Source organism: Semicossyphus pulcher, unplaced genomic scaffold (genome assembly GCF_022749685.1).
Source record: "Semicossyphus pulcher isolate SPU_LCO1_2020_fin unplaced genomic scaffold, fSemPul1.0.p SCAF_10, whole genome shotgun sequence".
NCBI classification, from domain to species: Eukaryota; Metazoa; Chordata; class Actinopteri; order Labriformes; family Labridae; genus Semicossyphus; species Semicossyphus pulcher.
In genome coordinates, this window is record NW_027211604.1 from 11,259,211 (window position 1) to 11,272,793 (window position 13,583).

The following is a 13,583-nucleotide window of genomic DNA, read 5'->3' on the forward strand; positions in this document are numbered from 1 at the left end:
TTTCAGCTTTGAAGAAATATCAGCTATGCAAACTTTTTATGAGGATGGAAATTGATTCAACAACTTTGTCGGAAATTAAGGACAAAAAAAAGCCCTTCAAAGACTAAATGTAAACATTACATTTGAAAATCCACAGGTCACTTTTAAAGTAATAATCTTGAATCTTGAAGATTTTCATGTAAATAAAATCACAGCTGTGCCCAGTTAGTGACGCGTTTTCCATCAGCCAGCAGTGGTTGGTCTGCCAGACAGGGTAGGTGGAGCTAAGCGGCTGCTTTTCTGGTCTCTGCAAGTGTTGCGAGCAAACGGTAATCTACTATGGCTGAACAAACAAAGAAAAGATCGATGACTACAGATACAACTTCAAAAATAAGTGAAAATCCAAAGAAAAAGACGCTCAGATGAAGGCAAACAGTCTAAAAAGGAAAGCGACCGTCAGCAAGGAAAATCAAGAGTTACAACCGGAGACAACCGTGGACGTCACACATGCAACACTGTTTGGATATTTTGGAAGTGTGCTCCTGCAGATACCGTTTATCGCCATAGGTGCCGCCAAAGAGAACGAAACTGAGATCTTCAATATTAGCACTTTAGACATGTAATGTAATCTTTTTCCCTTATGTAGATTAATTTTGAAAACAGCTTTCCATCCAATAGACGTGACAAACAACCAAAACATTTTTAAGCGAGGGGGACTTCAGGTCGGATAATAAAGAACAAAACGGCTAAAATACTTTGCTTTTATTACCTTTTTTAACAAATACGCTGAAGTACATCCATAACAACACAGTTCAGATTTCCTTTTTATCAAGTGTTTACATCTACACGCTTTGTACAGATTTGTATACAAAACAATAATTTACGTCCCATAGAAGTCTAGTTACACTTAACTATACAACAACTTGTAAATGAAATAAATATAAAAACAGAAATAATCACAGGTGATAACAAAAAGTGTAAAAAGCTTTAGTACAAGTACACCACCAGCACCTGTCTTCAGAAGTTGCATCTAAAAAGATATACATTTTTTCCCTTTCTACTGGTAAAAGTACATCTGAGGGGGAGACAAAGTTCAGTCCATAGTTTGTGAACAGCAGCACCAGATACACTGAATGGTTCCTATTCAGAGCAGACAGGTACACTGGGACACTGCTTTTAACCAGCCTAATATCGGTTTTATACGGATGATTTAACAGATCATGTCAATTCATATGAAAATTAAACTTGTTCGGTCATTATCAATGTTGAAAACACATTTTCCTCATCACAACAATCTGCTTTTTTAAATGAATTAGATTTCTCTCCTCAGGTAGCATTAAAGGCTTAAATACTGTCAGTCGGGGCTTCATCTCGGTGCAGGGCACTAGTTCTGAACAGCTTACAGTACACTCACCGACTGAAACTGATAGAGTATGATAACCAAGCAATGGGGTAATGATCCCACCGTGATATAGGTGCATAAATGAACTTGTTTTCACTACCATGACACATCCACTACTTCACTGTGTATTTTGTGGTAATTATGACTGTAGGTAGACCCCCTGTGTACGCAGTTAAGAATGATTGTTCCTTTTCTCTGGGTGCTGTACACAGCCAGCAGTGTGTTTCTGTTGACACAACCAAAAGCAATATGATACAGAGAGGTGGGGTCAGAGCACCAGGAAGTACAACAGATGCATTTTGTCACTCTCTCACTCATTCTCACTCACTCATTCACACACACACACACACACACACACACACACACACACACACACACACACACACACACACACACACACACACACACACACACACACACACACACACACACACACACACACACACACACACACACACACACACACACACACACACACACTCTCTCTTCTCTCTCCCACACACACACAACACACATGACGTGAGTACTGCATTCATCACGATCTTTACCAAGATGGTAAGTGCTACTGCGAACAGGTTGCTAATTCATACTGCTTTGTGTAGTACATTTTTAACAGAATGATGCAAATGTGTTTTTTGCAAATTACACTTCAGTTTTGAGACGAATAATTAGGACCATTTGTGATTGACAACTGATTGCTGCCTGCGAAATTAAACATGTTTATCTACAAAGAGACACCTGCACAATCTGCCATGCACACTGTCACCAGCAAGGGACATGCAGTTCAAAGTGCAAGTCTACGGAGGGGTTTTGTTGCTAACTCTGACAGAGCATTAATGTTATGTACATGTGTATACATTTCTGAACAAACATTAGGCTGAGGATCAAAAAGAGCAAAACAACAGAACGGACTAAGTGCAGCACACACACACACACACACACTGTTTCGATGTGGTGGTGTCGTGCTGAGGGTGCAGTGACTGGGGTGTGATGAAACATTGTTCGTTGCTGTGGCACAGTATTTGGCTCGGTCAGAGTCACTCTGCCTGCACCACGTCTTTGTGGTGACGCATGATATGCTGGTTCTTCTCCGAGGGCCGTCGGAAGCCTTTCGAACAGATCTCGCAGCGGTGAGGATAGTCTTTCGTGTGAATGGAAATCACATGTCGCTTGAAACCCGAGGCGTCTCCGGTGCTGTAGTCACAGTACTGGCACTGATAGATTCTCCTCTCTTTTTGTCCTTTGCCAATAACTACAGTCACACTGCTGGCTAAGCTGGCTGCACTGACTCTGCCAGGAGGACCAGAGCTGCTGGACCCGCTCGGTGCAGACTTTTTAGGTGTCGCAACAGGAGTGTGTGTCTCTGTCCTCTTAGCCTCACTCTTTTCAGGGGAGGCCTGTTGCTCCTTCGTGTGGACAGACAAGATATGACGACTGAGAACAAAGGGGTCTGCAATCTTAAAGTTGCAGTGCCGGCACTGATGGAGTTTCTTGGTTCGGTGGGAGACTGAGTGCTTCTTCAGTTCAGACGGCCGGTGGAAGCCTTTACAACAGATGGCACATTTGTGTGGATAGTCCTTGGTGTGAACAGATATGATATGGCGTTTTAGGTCACTGGAGTTGGAGCTTTTGTGATCACAGTGGGCACAATGGTGGGTCTTATTCTCCTCGTGTGTTAGTCCGTGCTGCATTAACTCCTCCTCCTCCGCAAAGGTCTGGAAGCAGCGCTCACATTTGTATGGCATCTCTTTGCTATGCTTGGTCTTGATGTGCGTCTTGAGGTTGGAGGAATCGGCCGATTTGTAGTCGCAGTACAGGCAGGAGTAAGGCTTCTCTCCCGTGTGTGTGCGCATGTGTTTCTTCAACTCTGAAGGGTGTCTGAAGCCTTTTCCACACTCCACACAGATGTGGGGGAAGCTTTTGCTGTGGACGGCCAACAAGTGTCGATTGAGCAGTCCTTGCTCAGCGGTTTCGTATTCACAGAATTTGCATTTATGCATCTTGGTGGGCGGGGGAGGCGGCTGGGTTTTGGGCTCTCTGTGATGGTGCTGCAATCTGTGAGAGAACAGCGCCGCCTGCTGGTGGAACTCCTTGCCGCACATTTCACACTCGAAAGGGGCCTTGCTGCTGAGAGCGTGCACCTCCATGTGGTTGTGCAGGCTGGCCTTCTTGTTGGTAGTAAAGTCACAGTCTGTGCATTGGTACTTTTTCCTCGTCAGAACGTCCTGGTGATGATTCTTTGTGTGGCGTTTCAGAAAACCTCGTGACTTGAACTTTTTACCACAAAGCATGCAGGGGTAAACCGTCAGAGGCTGACCGTACGGACCGATGATGATGGCTGGAGGGAAAAATAAGAGGAGGGAGATGGAATTGAAAACAAGGCCATAATACTGTTCAAGCTAACTTTTTGTCATCTTAGCTATAACATCAAAAAAAACGTGTGACAGGTCAAATATATGCTCTTATTCTATTGTATGTAATAAATGCATTAATAAATAAGTAGGGCAGCAGTAAGGTAAAAGGTGTTCTCTGGCATACTGAGCATACAGCACTAATGGGACTGGAGATATCTTGAGACAAAAAGGCCAATAACCCGGAATATTGAGCTGAGAGCAACAGTACAATATCCTCAGTATAAGAAGAGCTTTTTTAGGTTATTAAAGTCATGTTCACGTTTTCTTTTATTCATGGCTAACAATGAATTACAAGGACTTCAGAAAAAAGCTACTTCCATATCCATGAACTTTGTGTTTTTCTTACCTGTCTGCACCTGGCGAGGCTCCGACCTTCTTCTGCTCTTGTTGCGTTGTCTATTGATTTCATCGACCCCGTCAGATTCATCGATGTGAAGCAGAGCGCTGGCTGCACCGTTTCGGTTCTCACAACTCTCGCTGTCCTCCACACCTGTGAGACAACCGCATGGTATTTAACACGGAAACAAACAAAACCAGCATCTGTAAGGCTTCAGGCCACACACTCAGAGACGTGGCTGATGCACAGGCTTCCAGAGTTGTTTTTAAAAGCAATTTAATAGACAGGGGTGCTGACCATAAGCAGCAGCCCAGGCCACAGGCATGAAGTCCTTGCTTAGAGACACGCTGTCATACGAGCGGTCGTGAGTTACTGGCTCTTCGCCTCCTACCACCACCTCCATATAAACCTCATCAGTCACCTTGGACCCACCTGCAGATGAGCCCAACATGTACAAAACCAAAAAGCTATTGACAGTTTCAAGACAGCAGTCCCCGATCGTTAGATCCAAATTACTCACCGTGGTTTCCTTGATTGTGATGAGAATCCCCGACCGACATGTAAACCATCTTCTCTCTCAGCATTTGGCCTGAAGACTCTGTTAGCGCCACGCTCTCTGTGTCTCCATCGCTGATGTCAACCGATTCTCCTACAGAATAAAAACACCTTTTAAAAACAAAACATTGGCAAATCTAACACAAAATACTCTTCAACCTGTGGGGAACTGAGCCCTCAAACTTTCTCCAGTGCTACTCACCCATGTCGTCCTCCCCAGAGTCAGCCTTGAAGATGTACACCTTTATCACCTCCTGCCCATCCTCATCCTTCTCCACTTCCTGGTCCTCCACAGCTCCTTCCACTGTTACCTCCGTCCCATCCTCAGACACCATTTTCCCAGCTTCGTCCACTAGGGAGGGGGAAACGCATTACATTTCAGACGTTAAAGAGTGCAGTGTCTGCCAGGAATGAACTGGTGACAGTGTAAATCCACCATTTCAAACTTTTATCTCAAACACACCACAGCCTCTTGTATGTGGTTAATAACCCTTTACTAAAGTTACAATGGCTGTAAACTGGCTGCCTGGGATAATCATGTGGTGTGTGTGTGGGGTCACAAGTTATAATCATCCTGGTTGAGAGCAAAACATTAAAATCACCAAACTTCTTTTCAAACCACTACTATCCATGTGCCTATACAGTAAAAACTTGTTATTTAAGGGGTCTTATATCTGAATAAAATCAAGATAAGACTTTATTAACTTTCATTTTCGTGTGTCTGTGTTGGCCAGATTAAAAAAAACTGATATCAATCCGTCTTTCTTTACCCGGCAACATTTAAATCAAGAGTGGGCCTCATCCAGAACAGAGGAAGCTGGTAAAGCACCAAGCACCTGGAACTGTTTGGAAAACGGTGATAACGCTACATTTAGAAGAATTTCTAGCTTTAGCATTAGCCAACAAGCATCCATAAAGAAAACAAATGAACTGGCTGATGTCAGTGTACATTAAGCTGTAGGTGTCACTGCAGGAGAGACAGACCATAGTTCATAAGATAAATCAGAAAGTGAGTGGCAATTTCAACTGTCTGCTCACTTAATATTTCATCTATTTGGGAACTAAACACCTGGGGCAGTTAACTTACAGGATATCATGAGATAATCTCCACAGCCATCTTGGTCGTCGTCCTGCTGCTCTGGGTCCAGCCCATCTTCAGTGATGTCTCCCATGGCAACACCTTCCTCCTCGCCCTCCAGGGCCATCACGCAGGTTTCCACAGCGACGTCTTCATCCTCATCACAGTGCACATACTCAGAAACCACGTCCTCCACGGCATCCTGGATGACGAGCTCGTCTGGGGCAAACCTGTGAACCGCCATGCCTTCCCCCTCGCCTTCGGACACCAACACAGTCTCTTGAAGCTCCACAACAAACTCCTGCCCGCCGGCACCACCCTCATCTGGAAGAAGCAGGATTACCCAGTTAAACAGAGAGCAACAAGAGGGGCAGTTTTTGAGTGTGGATTACATACAACTATAATATTAACAGTCTAAACGTTCTGACGTTCAAGTATTTCAAGTTATCTGGCTAACTACAGAAACCAGCTTTGTGAAATACCCAAACATGACCATGTTTATCAGAAGTCCAACATACCAGCAAACATACTTTGTGGGGGGAAAAACACATGTGAATACAAGCAGGGCTTCTTACCCGATCCGTGCAATATTATTTTAGGCTCTTCTGAATGTATGGCAAGCCTGGTGACATCCTCATCCATTGTCCTCGCACTGCATTTGTTACTGGAGAACTGAAAACAAACGATACGAGCTTGAATATTTGGTGACCAAAAAAAGTTGACAACAAAGACGAACAAAACCAAGCAATCACAAAAATTGATGAATCAATTATTCATCCAAGTAACGTAAATTAGTCCGACATTCTCCCATTACTTAACGTGTAATTCTTTCTAGTACGAGGCTTGCCGAGCCGACAACTGCGTTCATTTTCTCACACGATGTATTGATTGCATTACTAAAGAAATACATTTATTAACAACACTCTTGAAATGTTGTATTGTTCCTTGCCGTGTGCTTGAACTTGCTCTTAAGCAACTGAATACGCACGCACTCAAGCAAAAATCATACATTTGTGATCATTAATGTGATTTAAAACTATAAGGATTCTATAACACAAAATGTGATTAAGCACACAACACATGTTTCTATCATTGTTTGTTAACCTCTTCCAGATGAACCTAGGGAAAAAGCCACAATCAGCTTGCCACCCTTTCCTTGTAGCAGGAAAATATGGCATGTGTGTTGTTAATTTGCCATTATAATGGGATTCACATGATAAAGAGACAACTGGCCTAGTGTTGCACAATTGCAGCAGCGTGAGCGTCACTATAACAGCTAATAGGCTAATACACATATCCATTCTTTAAAGACTGCTGTCATGTAGTTTTAGAGTAAATCCTGTACTTGGTAGTTTCTTTAGGACTGATAAGGTAAACTCTTCGCACTGTTGACATTTACTAATAGAAATAGAGCTGGTTTCAAATCTTATGTATGTTCATATATTTTTGTTGTTGTATCCTGCTGCTGCAATGAGTTTGTCTGTGAAGAGGTTCGTTTTCTTTGACATTTTATTCACATATGTATTAAAAACACAAACGGCACCAAATACGAAACCTGCACTGGAGAGAAGTCTCAAATAGCGTGCATTTTAGGCGGGAAAAACCTCAACATTCGTTTTTATTACTAATGAAGAAAAGGATGACGATTTGAAGATGTTTGCAGTATTAGCTTGTGTCCACTGCAGAGGACAATATGTGAGGTGACCAGTGGCATAATTGTCATAACTGAATCGTTACTTTAGCTACTGATATGTAAACACATATTTGAGCCCAGTGGACAATACCCTCAACATGGTGCTAAAGGTTTGACAATATGCGACAAAACCCTCTGCCTGTCACACACGCACAGGGGGTGCAGAGATGTAAACAGTGGTGTGGACGATGCAGCCGGGATGCCATTTAATTTTCACTGAATGTACCATCCCCCACCTCCAGGTGGAAAATGATGACAGCGGTGTGTGGAGATGTGGTGCATAACACAGGGTATCAGTGTGCTGAAAGATGCCGCCAGTACGTTAAACATACCAGGGTGATCAGACTAGCTTAACTCCTCATTCATGCAGGACTAAACAGCGTAAACCCGATGAGGCGATTAGCGGTAATGTCTTCAACTGACCACTGGAGCAGCGTTAGCACTGATAACACATGCTAATACATGACTGTCATAGCCAAAGCATACATTCAGGAACAACTGGATGCACAAAGATACAGGCTGTGTGATTAAAAAAAAAAACCATAACAGAAAGACGGAGCGTAATATTAGGTCCACGCTCGTACGGTTCTGAATGAAGGCTGAATACATGCACATTTTCTACAACCGTTTTCATAACGGCAGCGTCCGCCATTTTGTTAGCTTGATGTCCGGACGAATGCTAACATTAAAAACTGATTGAAATTACCCGTCAGTGATGAGAATACATAATGTGCACAGCTGTTAAAAGGATAAACTGCGCATTGGCGGTTAGAATCAATTAGAAGTTAATGTTACGTTAGCTAACGACGACAGGAGAGTACAAAAACCCCGCTCCTTTCGGCAGGACGGCTAGCTAACCGGATAGGCCTGACTTACCAATTACGGCCTCTATAAAGGGCCCGGGCCTGAGAAGAAAAGGCCCAACCCTTTGCGGCCTCTCAGTGAGAATAAAGAAATAAATTAAAATACCACATGCATGCAAAAACAAAGACATACGAATACACATACATGCAAGCATAGCTCCACAAACGGGCGCAGCACGCGCAGAAATGACCCGCGTACCAGATGTGTGCTGCAGGGATGGCCTCCGTCCGCGCCTCGGCTTCCCAGGCCGCCTGGTTCCCCCAGACTCGGGCTGGATTCAGTCGGGAATTTTGTGTTATTTGGGCGGGCCGGAGAGGAGCAGAGAAGGAGGGGTTAGGGGTTGATTCTGGAGCTCTGCTGAAAGCAAAGCAGGACGTCTGGAGCCAGGTCTTGTCATGCTACAGCCCCCCGCTCCTCCAGCTCCGAGGCCGCCGTCAGCACGACACGTCACAGCCCGAGAGCAGCAGGAAAATGCGGAAGGGTTGTGGTGGAAATCACACCGGCAGGCACCAAACAGGCCATAATCTGAGGACCGCTGCTCAGACGTGCAGTGTAGTGTTCATTTTAATTAGTTTATGCCCCAAGGTTTCAGTAACAGCTAGTAATGGGCAGAGACCTGCTATAGATGACCAAACTGACAAGAAAAGGAAGTCAATCTATGACCTCTATACAGAAAGCACCAACATTTAACAAATCGCTGACCAGCTGACCTCTGAAACATACAATACAGTATCACTTTCATTCTGACTGTATGAACCGGAATGTTTCTGAACAATAACTTAAACACCTTTTGAAATAAGTTATTATTAAAATTAATTTCATGTTAAATACGAAAGAAAACGCAAAGATAAAGTAGGCTGGTGGTGTTTCACTCAGTGAAAAAACATACTTTTGAAGCAGGCAGAGGTAGAAATTTTAAAAATATCCCACATTTTCATCAACTGTAGTTTGTGTACAATTTGTGTTGTACTTACTAAAATTATTTGTCAGTTGACTTACAAATGTATATAAAGTAGCCTATATCCATCTTGAACACACAATTAAATTAAATTATCAGTAGGCCATGTGAAATGGTTAAAATTAGCTCCAGTCAAAAAATAATAGGCCATCAATAGGTTATTATAACCCAACACTGACCAGGCATTGTAAAGAGTACTCTTACCGGCACCTAATTTAAGATGCTAATACATCTTTACCTGAAGTAAAGCACCATTTTTAATACATCCTTTCTGTAATGGAGTTAAATGTTTTGATTTTGCTACTTTCACTCAATGAAAAGAAACCCAGAGCACATGCAGAATAAAACTACAATCAAATATTACTCCCGCCTGGGTTTACTTTAAGTCTTTAATATTTCAGGAAAATGATTTTTTGCAATGGCAGTGAAAAAGTAATACAAAACACTCCCTCTGCAGATAACAAATCTGATGTTCCTAACCTGGGGATCAGGGCCCCACATGGGGTCGCAGGGTGAAAGTTGAGTCAAAAGAAAAACCAGTACACAAAGGTATGTTTATATTTTTGTAACTTTTCACAAGTTTTTTGACAATTTTTGCCAAAACAGTTCCAGAAAATGAATCAAATGAGACACAATACAGCGGTAGAGTTAACATTGTAATTCCTTAACATCAGTGTTCATCTTTAATCAGCAGAGGTCTTTCTAAATATCAGATTCACTAAAAGAAAAAAACATTCACTTTTATAGGTAACAGTTGATTTTTTTTCATTTCTTAAAACTGTGCCAAATCATTTACCCAAGTAAAATAGCGATCACCAACAGTACAAATGAATCAACAGTAAACTCTATTTTGAAGTCATTTTCAGCAAGTCCTCCTTTTCAATCTCAAAGAGACGCCAGCCCTCCTCAGAGGAGAGATCAGCTGCTCCTCTCCGCTTGTAAAACTCAATGGACTTTGTGTTGTTTTCTGCCACGATGAAGTGCATACTGCTACAGCGAGTCTTCACGGCCGTCTAAAAAAGGGGAAAACAAAGCAAAACATAAAGCACAAGAGCTCAAAACGTTTTCAGTTCAGCTGAAATTTAGAAGTTTTATCTGTTCATTGGAAACCGTACCTCACTTAAGACCTTCAGGATTTGTGAACCAATGCCAAGACCTGGTCAAAGATCAAATATAACAGTTAGTTCATAAGAGGTTGCGTAAAAAATGTCCCACTAAATTTTTTTGTAACTCATTAACTTTTGTTACCATCGTACACTATCTACAGACTCACCACGAAACTCCTCCATCACGTAGAAGTCTTCAAGGTAGAGAAGCTTTCCAATCCAAGGATCGTATGTGAAGTAGTACATGGCAAAGGCAATCACAGTGTAACCTAAAAGAGAGAAGTACAAGTTAGCGGTTGGATTTAAAGTATATTTATGCACAAATTTGGCCCATATATTGAGAGAGTTTTGTGTTAGATAAAGTTTTTACCTTCTGAGCTCTGATCTTTTGGGACTTCAGCAACCAGGCAGTGGTAGAATGGATGATCCCCAAAGCCGTCTTCAAGTAGTTCTAAAAACGGGACATTGACTTTATAAGAATGTATGAATATTGAAATCAGTTCTTATCAAAAACAGGTAAATATACTGTATGTATGAAATGTAAAGTGGGCTGAGATAAGCACCTTTCTCGGTCAACATGACCTTCTCCTCCATTTCCTCAAATTTCGCAAGTTCCTTAAAGACAGGAAGTAGGAAACAGAAAAGCCAGTGAATAATGGTTTTTAGTTGGACAGTTAAAAATACAACAAACAGTTAATTTAAAGAAATGAAAGATTTTTTATCAAACGGTCCAAACTTTAATGGTTATCTTACCTTTATGAGTCGCAGGATGTCAGACACGTCTTTGGGTTCGGCCTTCCGTAATATAAAATTGGCCATTTTCTCTTTTTCCCTTTTTTCCCTTTGCTCACTAATCCTCTGAATGTGAATAAAAGCAAAATTTGTTTCTTCATTCGCTCCTCAGGAGTTCATCCCCCGCCAATGAATGTGGAAAACCAGCAGAGAAACACTTGCATTGACGCCTCACACGCAGTGGTGCAGCAGCTTCTTTCTCTTCTCTTTTATGTGTCCCCTGAGGAGGCTGACATGTTCATTAATCCATACATGGTCAAAGAGCACTTTACATCCTGTTTCTTTCTTCCCTGTGTTGACACCTTATCTTATTGGATCAGTGTACTTCATTTGAATGTTGTTTAAAAGGTAAATATTAACCAGACCTGGAAAACACACTCAGTGGACACAGTGTTTTGTGGAGCAGAGCAAAGAGTAACCCACATGTGAACAGAAGTGTGTTTTTATGTCATGCTAATGTTTTTCTTTGTGAAGCACTCTGCGTCTGTGTTTTATATGTTATTATTTGCATTGACACCTAAAACATCCAACACTACATCATTTTATACCCTCATTTGCATTGCTGAGATTGGACAAATAAAACTTTATTGATCTATAATTATTACATAATACATATTATATTAATTCATATTATGTAATTAATGGATTGTACCTCCAATAAAAAGTAAACAAGGAAAATTAGTTGGAACATTAACGGTTATAACTTGCTAGGAATGAGCTGGTGATTGAATAACTCTTCATGTAGACGCTTAGAGACAAGTCTGTGAAGTGGTGACATCTTTTGGTGTAATGATTAGCCAGGAAAACCTTTTTTTAGAAAAGTTTTTAGACGGACAGACACAAGAGCTGGTAGTTCCCTCTGGTGACAGTCAGGAACACTCTGATCCTTCTCCGTGTGTTAAAATGACAGCATGTCTTTAAGGGACACGGCGTAGAAATAGTTTCACTACTGTCCTTTAAACAGACTTCATGCAGTTGTGTTTGGCTGACTTTCTCAAGAGCAAATTTCCCTGCGACGACAAACAAACCACAAACCGGACTCACATGACATTCATGACGTTCAGGATGAATTTCTGCTGCAGTTGCAAGGCCTAATGAGGAAACACCTTTTGTGTGTTGTGTTATTTGAGGCACATTGCCTAAGTATTTTTATACTATGTTATGCAAATATAGGACATTTTTCTCCACTACTTTGTCGAGCAAGGTAGTTTGTATAGCCTTGAACTGAGTAATCTATTTTAAAGCCCCTTAGATAAGTTGGAAAATACAGTCACAAAGTTGTAAAATGCTGTGTCTTCTCAACTCATGAAAAGTGGACTCCTTAGAGATAAGTAGGTCTCACCTGACAGGGAACATGCTGATGTTATGTACCATGATGCATTGCTGTAGATTTAACTACCACTCATGATTAAGTAGTCAAAAGAAGCACATTAAATATCTACAGAAGGAAGGAACTATTTTACTGCTTAAGTTAATTTAGCCTACAGGGCTAACATGCTGAGTATTTTTACAGAAGAACTGCAACTTTGACTTAAATAACGGGATAAAATACCTGGATATGAGTAAGTCATGCCATTCCTTGATTGCATTGTTTTAAAGTCTGTGCACCTGTACTTAACATGCAGACTGCCAGGAACTTTTCTTTAACTTTGCATTCATTCTGGTGCCAAAAGATCCAGAAATTTTCCCCCATGTGGAACCTCAGCATCAGCTTGTTTTTTTGACACATTTTACACTGCAATTACTTCACTTTCTTTTTTCCCCCAGTTCCTCCAATATGAAAGGACAAAGCAGGAATATGAAAAAGAAATCAGTTTTCTTTTGAGCTGATGTGAACTTTTAAGCTCCTCTGAGGAACTTTCAGTTTGTGTTGATTTTGGCGCACCCTGTGGTCAAAGCCGTACCTCTTATCTCTTTCCTGATTTTGTCCTGTACATGCTTAAGTGGTGGTTATGAACAAAAAATCTCATCCTGTTTTCTTTAACAGTCATATGTATCACTCACTTTAAATTTGTACCCTGGAAAGTATAAACAAATGCAGCGTGCAGTTAATCGCTTCTTCTGACACCTACCCCGCCAGCAGTTTCAGGCATTAAAAATAACTATATAGAAATAATCAATCAATATGAACCGTTTACCCAGAATTTGCAGTGTCCTTCCATAACTCTTACTTCAACATTTGAGTACACGCTTCAGGAAAGTTGTCGTACCGGACTGTGTCGCACCTCGGGCCACTTTTTAACATGACACGTGTTTAAGCAGCCGTGTTTACATTTATATTCTAGCGAATTCAAAGCAGACACCATAACAGCTGCTAGAACAGCAAGTATGCTAATGTAACTTAACTTAACTTTTAAACTTTCTTTCTTGACTCTTTTTAATCTGTTGTCTCAATAGAGCATCTG

The 13,583-nt window shown here is 41.5% G+C and overlaps 2 protein-coding genes across 3 annotated transcripts; both read right to left on the reverse strand.

The window, feature by feature from the left end:
- Positions 1-742: 742 nt before the first annotated feature.
- On the reverse strand, positions 743-8,726 carry LOC138600419 (zinc finger Y-chromosomal protein 1). 2 transcript variants are annotated; one of them, XM_069671852.1, is made up of 8 exons: positions 8,521-8,726; positions 6,341-6,437; positions 5,775-6,089; positions 4,890-5,039; positions 4,653-4,781; positions 4,430-4,564; positions 4,142-4,285; positions 743-3,719 (listed from the first exon to the last, which is right to left on the reverse strand). In XM_069671852.1, exons 2-8 carry the CDS (start codon positions 6,405-6,407, stop codon positions 2,419-2,421), a joined length of 2,241 nt encoding a protein of 746 aa, XP_069527953.1. In that variant the 5' UTR covers positions 6,408-6,437; positions 8,521-8,726; the 3' UTR covers positions 743-2,418. The 2 variants fall into 2 exon arrangements, with proteins under 2 accessions (XP_069527953.1, XP_069527945.1); XM_069671844.1 differs by lacking the exon at positions 4,430-4,564 and having other exon boundaries at positions 8,521-8,723.
- A 1,098-nt stretch (positions 8,727-9,824) lies between these two features.
- LOC138598273 (diamine acetyltransferase 1-like) lies at positions 9,825-11,345 on the reverse strand. The gene is made up of 6 exons (XM_069670029.1): positions 11,140-11,345; positions 10,950-11,001; positions 10,757-10,837; positions 10,554-10,655; positions 10,396-10,436; positions 9,825-10,293 (listed from the first exon to the last, which is right to left on the reverse strand). The coding sequence occupies exons 1-6, from the start codon at positions 11,203-11,205 to the stop codon at positions 10,126-10,128; spliced, it is 510 nt and encodes a 169-aa protein (XP_069526130.1). The 5' UTR covers positions 11,206-11,345; the 3' UTR covers positions 9,825-10,125.
- Positions 11,346-13,583: the final 2,238 nt, after the last annotated feature.